At 36.8% G+C, this 13,297-nt stretch overlaps 2 protein-coding genes across 3 annotated transcripts in view; both read left to right on the top strand.

The window, feature by feature from the left end:
- Window positions 1-4,432, top strand: part of LOC149726420 (structural maintenance of chromosomes flexible hinge domain-containing protein 1-like) — a 39,440-nt gene extending 35,008 nt beyond the window's left edge. For both annotated transcript variants that reach the window (XM_089890432.1, XM_089890433.1), the window contains exons 40-44: window positions 173-371; window positions 1,307-1,377; window positions 1,728-1,899; window positions 3,233-3,385; window positions 4,095-4,432. In XM_089890432.1, the coding sequence (XP_089746558.1) occupies window positions 173-371; window positions 1,307-1,377; window positions 1,728-1,899; window positions 3,233-3,385; window positions 4,095-4,168 (669 nt within the window). In that variant the 3' untranslated portion in view covers window positions 4,169-4,432. The remainder of the gene's footprint in view (window positions 1-172; window positions 372-1,306; window positions 1,378-1,727; window positions 1,900-3,232; window positions 3,386-4,094) is intronic.
- Window positions 4,433-4,581: 149 nt separating this feature from the next.
- On the top strand, window positions 4,582-13,234 carry LOC149726419 (uncharacterized). The gene is made up of 8 exons (XM_089890441.1): window positions 4,582-5,634; window positions 6,673-6,779; window positions 7,295-7,458; window positions 9,155-9,283; window positions 9,463-9,556; window positions 10,112-10,337; window positions 11,245-11,425; window positions 12,744-13,234. Exons 1-8 carry the CDS (start codon window positions 5,537-5,539, stop codon window positions 12,912-12,914), a joined length of 1,170 nt encoding a protein of 389 aa, XP_089746567.1. The 5' UTR covers window positions 4,582-5,536; the 3' UTR covers window positions 12,915-13,234.
- The last annotated feature ends 63 nt before the right edge of the window (window positions 13,235-13,297 follow it).

Raw genomic sequence — 13,297 nt, 5'->3', positions numbered from 1 at the left:
ATAAATTACAAACAATAAATTGAAACAATAAATTAAAACAATTAATAAAAAAATTTAAAAAAAAATTAATTAAGAAAAAAATAAATAAACCTTAAGTTTAGAATTTAAATATTGTTTTTCAAACTAGTTCATTAATTATAATAACCTTTGCAACTTTTTCTTTTAAATCCAGGCAAGAGAAATCCACAAACTATCCGACGGCAGACAGCAAGTTTTACCTTTAGACAGTATCTACAAGAAAAATCTTTCCGACTGGAAAAAACAACTGCCGCATGTGAAAGCAAGAATTTCTCAAGACCAAGTAACTGGAAACCCAATTTTTGCGCGAAAACTTTTGAATTTCCAAAAAGACCAAGTCAACTGTAGAATGAGTAAATTTATTTTATTTAAATTCTGAATGTGTTTAACTGTGCTTGTTGCTGCTACCATTGTGGGCGAGCACATTATATCTAAATATCCTGATCACGTTTTAAACAATTAACAATGGTCTATGGGAGTCGTGAGGATACGGTTTTATAATTCTTCGAATGTTCTTTGTTTACCACTAAATGATACGAGAAAATAGAGGTAAAAGGTGTCCCAACTTCCCCACCCCACTGTATATTAGTCACTGTAAATATTCGGTCACAATTTATAAAAAATCCATGTGTTTTGGCCAAGTGGTTTGGCACTTCGTCCGGCGCCGTGGTATAGTGGTTAGCGCGCCTGCTTGTAACCCAGAGGTAATGGGTACAAGGATCGACGCTGCTACCATTGTGGGCGTATTTGTTCTTGGGCAAGATACTTAACGGCTATTTCTCCAACCCAGTGGTCACTGATGGGTTGTCTAAACTGTACAGAAAATCTAGCACCCAAAAATTTACATAAACATTAACTCGAAAGCGGGCAGGAGGTGTATGAAACACAATATCTGTGTTATAATGATGTCATTTTTTAGCCACGCGAGCATAAATCAAGTTACATTCATTTATATTCTGTATAAGTAAGGTCCTTTGCTATGACATGCCATGGGGCTACTTTAACGACCCTTGTTTAAAAGCCTATATATTATGTGCTAAAGGTGTTCTTCCCCCACCCTACTATATGATAGATATTATGTGCTAAAGGTGTTCTCTCCCCACCCTACTATATGATAAAAAACCATACCAAATGTTTTTCTCTCAAAAAATTGATTTAAAACATTTTTTTTGTGTTTTGTAACAAATTTTTATTTTGCTATTTCTTAAGAAAAGCTAAACAATTTTTCAAATTAAAAACTATAACAGTTACAATTTTTTTGCTTATTTATTTTCTGTTGTTTTTTCAGTTTTCACGATGCTTCTGGGCGATACTATTCTTATAGATGACTTAGATTCTGCTAATCAATACAGAAACATGGTAAGTTACTTGTTAAGTTATCATTGTTTTAGTTCCTATTGTATCTAATTTGTTTGTGTGGTGCCCCTCCCCAATCATGTGCATTATGTTCTGCCTCAGTGATTTTGCCTTCTTCCTTTTTCTGTCTTGCCTCCTGTCTGACCTTGTTGGTCATTCATTCTAAACATGTCCTTGTGTTGTGAGGTGCTCTTAAAAAACTTAACTACTGACTTAACATTACTAACTTAAATATATGGCTGACAATTTTTTAATGTATGGCTGACAATTGTTTATTGTATGGCTGACAAAGCCGCGAACATTGTGTATAACAAAACCTAGGCGAATGAGGTCTCTTACGCTATCATTTTTAGGTGGTAAAACACACGCACTGTCCAACGATTTTAACCCGCAATGGTCACCGGATTCGTAGCAATGGAAAATTTGGTGGTAACCAAAACCGAGCACCAGCGCTTGAGAAACTTCGTGGCATGGTGTTCGGTGCTCCGATGTCAGAAGAATATGCAACATGTGTTAAACAAATTGGTAAGTTTATTTTGCTAGATTTTGCTTAATAGTAAACTAGACCTACGACTTATTATCCGAATGTCACTCTCTTTTTTTACAAGTGGGCCCTCATTTTTTTTATTTTCTGGGGACTTTGAAAAAACATCGTTTTGTGACATATAAAACGTGTATTGGTATAGTATTTCAATATTTTATAAAAAATCGTTTACTAACAGTAAGTTTTACAGTTTACACACATAAAACTTAAACCCCTAACCCCGGAAAATAAGTCGTATGTGTATACTAGTACAGCACTCTTCAACCGGTGTGCACGGTGCACCGTAGGTTGCAACAAAATATGTTAGGGGTGCACTAGAACAAAAGGGTATACAAGGGTGCATCACAAACTACAACAATTTTCAGCAATAATATTCAGTTTTGAACATTTTTAACAAATTTAGCCATTTTTCTACAGTTTTTTCTACATGAATTCTATATCTTACATCATTGAGAACTCCGAAACTAGTCTTCTTTTTAAACGCAAATGACCTGTTCCTAATTATTTTGAATAACGGTGCTTTTCGACTAATGTGTTAAAGCAATCAGGGGTGCATGAGTTTGTCGCAACAACTTTAGGGGTTCACCAACCCATAAAAAGTTGAACAGCACCGTACTAGTATATTTGCCCGGTGCGATGGCTTGGTGGTTTAGGCACCTGCATTAAAACCAAAGTGTTCCCGGTTCAATGCTTGGTGAGGCTACTAATACTGATCGCCGTATGCGCACTTGGGCAAGAAACTTAACAGATATTACTCAAACCCAGTGGTCACTAATTGTTTGTCCAAATTATAAGCTATATCAAAGAAAATATCTTACACAAAGTTGAAAAGTGTGAAAACTTGTAACCACATGAGGTCAAAAATGCTGCAAAAATTACGTGTCCTGCTGTCCCAGCACCAGTCGCATAAAAAGACTTTAATGGGCTTTCTGGATGTTGAGGTAATGGGCCAAATCTGCCCTAAATCTCAGGTCTTTGATAAAGTGTAAAAAAACATATGCTTTACCCTTTTAACAAAGATGCTTATCAGATTTACCCCCAATATGTAATATGGTGCTCATTTATTAAAAAAGGAAAACAACTAATTACATCAGTTATATTTAATGCGACGAATGTGCTAGCTTTTTAGCAACGAGTTAATCAATGTCTTGTAAAGTATTACAATTGGCACATTTTTTCTTTGTCCCGTCAACTGACAAGGATTTTGATTGGTAGCTCATTTACCCTCTAAATACGAGGAATTTTTCCAATTTAAAAAATGCTAAGCTAGTCCGATTCACTCATAATAATCTAAACTTTAAAAAATTTTTTTAGAAATTCTGGAAAACATTAAGTCCGTTATCGAAGAAATTCATTCGTCACAGGAGGAGCTAGAGAGTCTACAACTTGAAACGGACGAAATGAAATTTAAAGAGCAGGAACACAAGGAGGCACAAGAGAGGCTAAACGCAATCGAAAAGAAAATAGGTTTCTATTTTTTGTAGAATTTCTGTTTTTTTTGTTTGCCTTGTAATTAGGGGTGCTAAAACCAAAACCCAGGTGTTAATATATAGTAGGGCGGGGTAAGATGGGACACGTTTTTATTATATTTTATAGTCCTATTTGGTAGCAAACAAAGAACATTCAAAAAATTATAAAACCGTAACCTCCCGACCTTCTTAAACCGTTGTTAATTGTTTAAAACGCTATCAGGATATTTGGGTATAATGTGCTAAAGGTGTCCCGTCTTCCCCCACTCTACTATATTACAATGAGGTAAGATGGGATAGCGTTATCACCTGAAACATGTATTTACTGATAATGTTTTAAAAATTTGTCAACAATCTGCTTCACTGGGCTTCGGTTATATAGTTCTGTAAAAACTCTTTGTTTACTACTAAATGCGGCAGAAAAAAAAAGAATACTGTCCCATCTTACCCCAACCTATTACATTATTTTAGATACAAGCCTTTTTTACAACGCCAGATGGCCCTAATTTTGTATGTTTTTGTTTTTTCGTATGGCCAATAATAAGAAGACCCTTATGGTTGTAGAAAACACAAGGTTGTAGAAATTTCGTATTTTCTGTGTTTTGCCCAAGGACACTTAACCTCACAAATGGTAGCAGCGATGAGCTTTGAACCTATAACCTCTGTGTCATAGCATTAGTCATAAGTAACACTCAACTATTCACCAGGTTTCCACAACCCACAACGAAGAAGTTTACCTGAATCTACACGACAAACCAGAAAAAGATTTAAAAAATCCTAAAAAAATTTTTTGGCGCTTAAATTTTCATGCTCATTTTGTAGCAAATTTTTCACACTAAATATTTAGTTCAAAAGTAAAAGAAAGTTTGCATTTTTAATCAATTGGTGCTTTTTGTATTTTGTTTTCAGTTACAGCTATATTTTACACAATTTTGGTTTTAATTTGGTAATTAGGACAAAACTATATATTTGTGTGCTTTTTACGCCAACAATCATTGTTCTTGAAATTCTTTTTTATTCCTTAATATAAAAATTTTAAAACTCATTCTGTTCTTTCAAAACAGTAGTTTTTGTATTATTTAAACTGTGGACATTAAAGTTGGATCAAATACTGGCGCCGTGGCAAAGTGGTTAGCGCGCCTGCCTCTAACCCAGAGGTAATGGGTTCAAGGCTCGTCGCTGCTACCATTGTAGGCATATGTGTCCTTGGGCAAGACACTAACGACTATTATCCCAAATTAAGTAGCACTAATGGGTTGTCCAAATTATCAGCCATATATAAAAACATGAAAATATCCCCCCGAAAATAATTACCCACGAAGTAACATACATGGTAACTTGTAAGCTGGCACGAGTTGTTAAACCCGTGTGATAACGACTGTCGTTTTCCGGCCACGGAAAGTTACTGTGCATCAATACATTCAATTTCACCCGACTAGGGGGTTGTTGAAGGCGGTGCGGAACGTGGGTGATTGGCTCAGTTAAATTTGACTCCATACGTTGTTGATCTTTTCTGATTTCTTGTTAACGCCGTGAACTTCTTGGTAATTTAGACGCAGGTTGCTAGGTAAAATACAAATCACTTGCTGAACGGTTTCGACTCCTTTTATTGACACGAACAATGATGAAGGAAAAACAGCTCACGAGAATGAATTCACCAAAGTGCGTCCCAGAAGATGACGAAGCGTCGGAGGAATCACACCCTATATTTCGTTATTATGGCAAACGATTTTGTTTTCTGTACAAACTAATAACTACGTTTTAGTTTTTCAGCGAAAACTATTTTTCACAGGCAAAAAAATTACGTAAAAAACTTTTGTGTAGATTCGTAGGGATTTTGGGCAACTTTTTTGCATTTACTAATACGATATTAAATTTTTAATTACTGGTTTTCGAATTTTGTTCCACATCAAGCTATTTTTTTGAAATTACAATGTTTTGCACATTTTTAATGTGATGTAGATTGGTATTATGACGCATTTAAAGGCACAGTGACGTCACAATACTGTAAATGGGCATCAAACTTCTGGGATTAATTTCTGCTTTAACTGAGTTAATAAGGTTATATTTTATAAAATCAAGTTTTTGCCTGGGAATTTTATCCTATGAAGTTGATATTGTTTGAAAATATTGTGTGGGCCCGGGAATCATGGATAAGAAAAAAGAAATAAACGATTCTACTAATGTAAAACAGCTGAAACCGTCATGTGCCAGATATTCTGCACCAAGGAACTTAGAAGAGCCTAAGTAATTATTTTGATTTTTTATGCATACAAACCAGTAAATTTAGTTGTTAAACAAATGAATGTAACTTACATTATCCCGGCGTGGCCGAAAAACGACAGTCGTTAAACACTGGTGTTTTGTTGTTACCTTGTTGGTAATAACTTTTTTTATGCGTTGCTGATAATTTGGACAACCTATTAGTGACCATTGGTTTGGAGCAAATGCCGTTAAATTGCTTGTCCTGTGACGTATATGCCCACTGTGGTAGCAGCGACGAGCTTTGAACCCACCGCCTCTGGGTTAGAGGGCGCGCTAACTTAACCAACTGTGCTATACGGTGCCGAAAAGGTTGTAGTTTAATTATAGGTGTTTAAAGCAGCTTAGACGAATTTTATATATAGCTGGTACAAGGCTGATACTATCTTTATTGTCTGTTGGCGCGTATGTATCCTTGGACAACTACTGTAACCCAGTGGTCATTTAGGAGTTTAAATTGTCACGCTTAGAAAAAAAAATCCAAAAACGCGGGTTTTGGGTGATTCGATTTTCTGTAACTTTGACAACTCATTAGAGTCGGAGCGATTGCAGTTAATTGTCTTGCCCAAAGACACATACGCCTACAATGGTAGCATCAACGAGCTTTGAACCCATAACCTCTGTGTAAGAGGCAGGCGCGCGAACCAAAACCCCATTGAGCCGGACATTTTACTTTATACATTACAATTTTGTCCGCGGCGTAGTGGTTAGCGCGCCTGCCTGTAACCATTAGGTAATGGGTTCAAGGCTCGTTGCTGCTACCATTGTGGGCGTATGTGTTCTTGGGCAAGACACTTAACGACAATTGCTTCAACCCAGTGGTCACTAATGGGTTGTCCAAATTATCAGCCATACATAAAAAAAAATGAAAAAATCCAAAAAAAATAATCACCCACAAAGTAACATACATGGCAACTCGTAAGCTGGCACGAGTTGTTAAACCCGTGTGATAACGACTGTCGTTTTCCGGCCACGCGAGGATAAAGTAAGTTACATTCATTCATTCATTCACAATATATTTAGGTTCGACACCGATGGTAGTTCAACATATGGCGACTACAACACCAGCAACAGACCTCCTGGAAATCGACATTTTATTCCAAGAAGAGCCAAGTTAAGAGCTTCGGGAGGTATTTTAAAATTTATGTTTAAAATTTTAGGGCGGAGTAACATCTAGAGAATATATTTTGATTTTTTTATTGTTGCTTCTTTCATTTTTTTTGTTGTTTTATTTAATTTGAGCTTTGTTGTTGCATTTTTCCCTATAGTTTCGTAGGGTAAGATGGGAAACCTTTAGCACCTAATATCCAAATATACCCTCATCGTGTTTTAAACAATTAAATTTGTAATTATAAAATTTATTAATTAAAATTAGCAAGGATTTTAAATTGTCCCGTCTTACCCTGTGTATTTACGAATTTCTAAAATTACACCTGTTTCTAACTCCTAGTGTGTTTTAATGTATTTTTTATTTTGTCAACCAATAAAGGTATGATAGTACAAATCGCGATATCACCAAAAAACGTCATACATTTTAAGGTTAAAAAATATTGGGCAGTGTGTGCTTAGGGGCCCTGTCTTCCTCCACTTTATACTATATATGTTGCAAACATATTTTTTTATTTAAAAAAATATATTTTCAAAGGCAGGTCTATTTCCTTGTATGAGAAGTGGCGTTTAATGCAATACCAGAGCAACTGTATCATGAAGAAGTTCTTGGACAGGCACAGTGTTAACGTATCAGTACTCCCCCCTTGCGTGCATTACGATTTATGGAAACATCCGCGCTGGAAAGAAGACTACGACAAGGTGTGTTTGACACGATTGTAGAAAAACTCCTTAAGGTAGCAGTACACAGTATCCGGAATTCGTCCGTTTTGTCTGTTTTGTCCGAATTTCGCTGCCGCATGCGGAACTCGGTAATGGGTTTGCATACGACTTCGCAAGCGAATTCGCATGCCGCGGTTACTGTGTGCAGCCACCTTTACACGGCGCCGTAGGAAAGTGGTTAGCGCGCATTCCACTATAACTTAGAGGTAATGGGTTCAGGGCTCGTCGCTGCCATCACTTTCGGCGTGTGTGTCCTCGTGAAAGACTTTTATCGGCATTTGCTCCAACCCAGTGGTCACTAATGGGTTGCCGAAATTATCAGCCATCATATAAAAAAAATTGGCCACGCGATGATTAAGTAAGTTTTTTTTCATTCAATGATAACGTCACCGTCTGGTTCGTTAAAAAACGTCGGGATGTTTAAATGAAATGATATAGTATTGTGGGGTAAGATGGAACACCGTTGCGCATATTATCTACCAAACACCCTGGTCATATTTCAAAAAATTAACAACGGTCGATGGGAGTCGTGAGGATACAGTTTCATAAATTCCTGAATTTTCTTTACTTACTACCAAATGGGACGAGAAAATAAAATGAAAAGTGTCCCATCTTCCCCACCCTACTATATATGATGTTTATAATAAAATCAACTTTTATATACGTCCGGCCGACGATAAACTCTTTTATAATTAACACACATTGTGTTCTACATTAGAACGATGGTTGCAACTTGATGGCGGCGTCGTGCTACAGTAGTTAGCACGCCTGCCTTTAATCCAGAAATTACCTGTTCAAAGCTCGTCGCATTTTCCTAGTAATGTGCAAGAAAAAATAGATATATGAAACAGAAAACCTATGTTATTGTGTCTTTTTTTGTCCGCGCCGCGCGTAGATATATATAGAGTGGGGTGGGGGAAGATCGGACGCCTTTAGCACATAATGTCCGAATATCCTGATCGTGTTTTAAACAATTAACAACGACCAATCGGAGTCGTGGGCATATAGTTTTATAATTCTTTGAATGTTCTTTGTTTACTACTAAATGGGGCGAGAAAATAGAGTTAATAGGTGTCCCATCTTCCCCCACCCTACTGTACATTGAGTCTCAATAATTAAAAGGTAGGGTTAGATGGGTGATGTTTTATTCTCGTTTTCGTCTTAATTGGTAGTAAACAAAAAGAATATTTACAGAATTATATACCCAAAACCTCGCGATTATAAAATAGCGTTGTTGATTGTTAAAAAAAAGTCACAAAAGATATTTTAGGTGCTAACGGTATCCATCTTACCCCACATTACCGGACGTGACGTTCATATAAAAGCGCGTTTTTAAAATTGGGGTAAATTCCTCGTATTCAGAGGGTAAATGAGCTACCAATTAAAATCCACATCACTTGACGGGACAGAAAAATTGTGCCAATTGTAGATATCGTAGCTTACTATATTCTAGTTTAGATAACTGCTAATTCAAAGCTTGCTTCGTAGCTTATTGATTCTTTTAAGCAAAAAAAGCGCGTCCGTTGTATTAAATATAACTGATGTAATTAGTTGTTTTTCTTTTTAATAAATGAGCGCCATATTGCATATTGGGGGTAAATCTGATAAGCATCTTTGTTAAAAGGGTAAAGCATACAAAAATCTTAACAGCCACTAATATGATACTACTTTTCAGCCATTAGACGAAGACCCTTGCCCTGATTGCGACGTTCGATTCACGGCAGATGCGGAAGGCGTGTACAGAGCTAAGATTGCTCCAGCCAGTATTCTAATACCCTCGAGATGGCGCAAGAGACCATACATGGTATTTCACGAAAACTGTGTTAACGGCTTTACAATTTTTTAAATTTTCTTTTTTTTACTACCAAATGGGACGAGAAAATGAAATGAAAGAAGTCCCATTTTCCCCCAACCTACTACGCATGTTCGTTATACCTACTTTAAAATAAAACTACTACAACATTAATTAATACATTATTTTAGGACACCATCATACTAATTGGACTGCCACAACATATTACTGTGGCTTACATTAAAGAGACTTCGACGCAGATATTCGTTGAGTATGTGGATCCAGGTAACGTACAGCTACTAGTTCATACATGGCCTACTCAATACATTATTGAGTAACCCATGCATTGAGTAATCAAGGGTTCATATCCTATTATGCATGGTTTTGTCCGGCGCCGTAGCACAGTTGGTTAGAAGCCCGTAATGGGTTCAAGGCTCGTCGCTGCTACTATTGTGGGCTTATGTGTCCTTGGGCAAAGCACTTAACGGCAATTGCTCCAACCCAGTGGTCGCTAATGGGTTATCCAAATCAGCTTAAAAAAAATTCCCCCCAAAATTATTACCGACAAAGGAACATACTTAGTGACTCGTAAGCTGACACGAGGTGTGTGAAACATAACACCTGTGTTTAACAGCTGTCGTTTTCCGGCCAAAACATATTTTAAAAGTGACATATAGCGTACACGAGGTGTATATGAAACCGAATACTTGTGGCACGACAACGGTAAAAAATGTTAAAACAATTTTTTTTTTTTTTTTTATATACTTTTGTTTTTATTTTATTTTTTTATATTTTTTTTTTTTTTTTTTATACTAACCTATTTTATTTTGTATTTCATAGCTGGGCCGTCAGGAGATAGGCAGGGCTGTGAAGAAGTCCAAATGTGGATCCACAGTTACCTTGGCCCCCGAATGGGGAAAACGATTAAGTTTTACCAAGCAGCCAAAGGCATTAACTTTCAATGCGACAAGAACGACGTGATGTGCCAAACTTGGATTTGGTATTGGGTTTATTTCCGTCTGATTCGATCCATCAATACACAAGTACTGTCAAGGCATATTTACAGGTTGGTCTTTAACCCAGTGGTCACTAATGGGTTGTCCAAATTATCGGCCATACATAAAAAAAATCATAAAAAAATAATCACCCACAAAGTAACATACGTGGCCACTCGTAAGCTGGCGGGAGGTGTATGTAACAGAACACCCGTGTTTGACGACTGCCGTTTTTTGGCCACGCGAGGATAAAGTAAGTTAATTTATTCACTATCGTTATAAAAAAAAAAAAATTGTGTCTAAAAAGCAACCCGATGCCGGTAATTTGTTTATTTTCTGTTTTCCAAAAGTTCTGTTTTCCAAATTTGTTGTATATCGTGAAAACTTCTTAACACAGATTAAAAATACCAACCAAAACCATAACTTTAACAATGTTATAAAATTTACTATTTTACGCACTCGTGAAGAGGCATATTAAATTTGAACATATTCTCCAAGTTACGTTAGACTTAAAAAACAGTTTTTTTTTCACCATATAAAATAAACGAAAATTTTTTTCACTATAAAAAATAACGAAAATTTGTTTCACTATAAAAAATAAACGAAAATTTTTTTCACTATAAAAAATAAACGAAAATTTTTTTCACTATAAAAAATAAACGAAAATTTTTTCGCTATAAAAAATAAACGATATTTTTTAACGTTTTAAGACTACGAAACAATGCATTTCACCCTATTTGATTTCTTACGGTTTGTCTATAAATATATTTGTCAGTATCTTTAAAAAAACAAACACAAAAACACATTCGCCCACTAAGCTACATACGTAGAAACTTGAAAGTGCGCACGAAGTATGTAAAACGGAACACCCCTGTAGGCCGTTTTATAACGACCGCCGGTGCCCCGCCATGAAATAGCAATTTCAATTCAATACAGTTATTTAAATCGAGTGTTAAATATGCTCATTGGCTTTTCCAGGCTTGGCCAGGATAAGAACAGCTTAGAACGCGTTCACCGCTTTAACTGTTGGTTGGCCGATTTGTACAAGCTTGGTTTCTATACGAACGAATCTCCATCACAAACGAAAGTAGCGTTGTTGCATACACCTAAGCGACCGCAACCCGCCGCTAGAGCTGAAAAGAAACCAAGCAGAATGCAGGTTTAAATTTTGACTACGCTATAACAATTTAAAATGTATAGTAGGGTGGGGGAAGATGGGACACCTTTAATACATAATATCCAAATAGCCTGATCGTGTTTTAAACAATTAACAACGGTCCGTGGAAGTCGTGAGGATACGGTTTTATAATTCATTGAATGTTCTTTGTTTACTACCAAATGGAAAAAGAAAACTAAACGAAAAGGTGTCCCATCTTCCCCCCCTCTACTATATATTTCTTTTAAATGCTTGGCTTTTAGTTAAAACAAAGCCGATACTTTGAAAGTAACTGCTACCATCGTGGGTGTTACTCCTGTCCATTTGTTCCTTAAGGGTTGTTTAAATTGTCCGCCATACATAAAAGAAATAAAAAATATTTCTATATTATTACCCACAAAGTTACATGTGTGGTTATGTAAACGGGCACGAGATGTTTAAAGCAAATTAACCTTTTTTTCTAACCAGTGTGGTTGCTTCGGGAAGATAAATATTTATTATTTATTCATTCAATAATTCATTCATTTGGGTTAAGGGGTAAGATGGGATAATTAGGGGTAAGATGGGACAATTAGGGGTAAGATGGGACAGTTAGGAATAAGATGGTGTAATAGGGGGGTAAGATGGAACACTTAGGGGAAAGATGGGACAATTAGGAGGTAAGATGGGATTTTTTTTATCTTTTCTCGTCCCATTTAATGGTAAACAAAGAAGAAGGTTTACAGAATTAAATAACCGCATCCTCACGAGTCTAAAAAATCTTTGTTAATTGTTTAAAACAAGATCGGGAAATGTGGGGAATTTAGTTACTAGCAGTATTCCATCTTACCCCACAGTACTGTTTTATTCGGGTGAGGTCCAGCAGCGTGACACGCCATTGAACCTGTGATTTAGACCAGGATTGGCCTTTTACCAAAACTGTACATTAAGGTCCGACGCCGTGGCAAATTAGTTAGTGCGCATGCCTTTAACCCAGAGGTAATGGGTTCAAGGCTCGTCACTGCTACCATTGTGCGCGTATGTGTCCTTCGGCAAGACACGTAACGGCAATTGCTCCAAGCCAGTGGTCACTAATAAGTTGTCCAAATTATCAGTTATACATAAAAATTAAAAAATACCCCAAAAATATTCACCCACAAAGTAACTTACTTGGTAGCTCGAATGCTGGCACGAGGTGTATAAAACAGAACACCCGTGTTATAACGGCAGTCATTTTTCGGCTTCTCGAGGATAAAGTAAGTTACATTCATTCATTCTTTCATCCCTTCACACCTTCATACCTTCATTCATTTATTCATTCACTCAAGTTATTTCTTTTTAGTTGGCCTTCAAAAAATTGATTCGTAAGACATCAGACACTTGCTTCTCCCGCACCTATGCCACGGACTCTTCAGAAGAAGATGAAACAAGCTCTTCCAGCAGCAGCAACGTTACAACTGCCACAGATGAGTTAGACGACATGTCAATCTCTTCTTCAACCGACGAAGATTAGGCCAAGTTTTACAAACATTTTATCCATTATAAGCACTTAGAAGATAGAGTGTGTGGTGTTTTAAAAGGTCGGCCGTTATACAGTAGTTAGTTTAACCTGTCAAAAGTTATTAGGTTAGAGCTACTACTCGCGGCGCTGTGGCATAGTGGTTAGGGCGCCTGCCTGTAACCCAGAGGTAGTTGGTTCGAGGCTCGACCTGCTACCATTGTGGGCGTATGTGTTCTTTAGCTAGACGCTTAACGGCAATTGCTCCAACCCAGTGGTTACTAATGGGTTGTTCAAATAATCAGCCATACATAAAAATAAAATAAAAAAAAGAATCACTAACAAAGTAACATACATGGTAACTCGTATAAGCTGGAACGAGGTGCACACCCGTGTTA

The sequence above is a fragment of the Ciona robusta genome, chromosome 12 (genome assembly GCF_009617815.1).
Source record: "Ciona robusta chromosome 12, ASM961781v2".
Classification (NCBI taxonomy): Eukaryota; Metazoa; Chordata; class Ascidiacea; order Phlebobranchia; family Cionidae; genus Ciona; species Ciona robusta.
The sequence above is the reverse complement of the archived record's forward strand: the minus strand, read 5'-3'. Positions and strand labels throughout refer to the sequence as shown.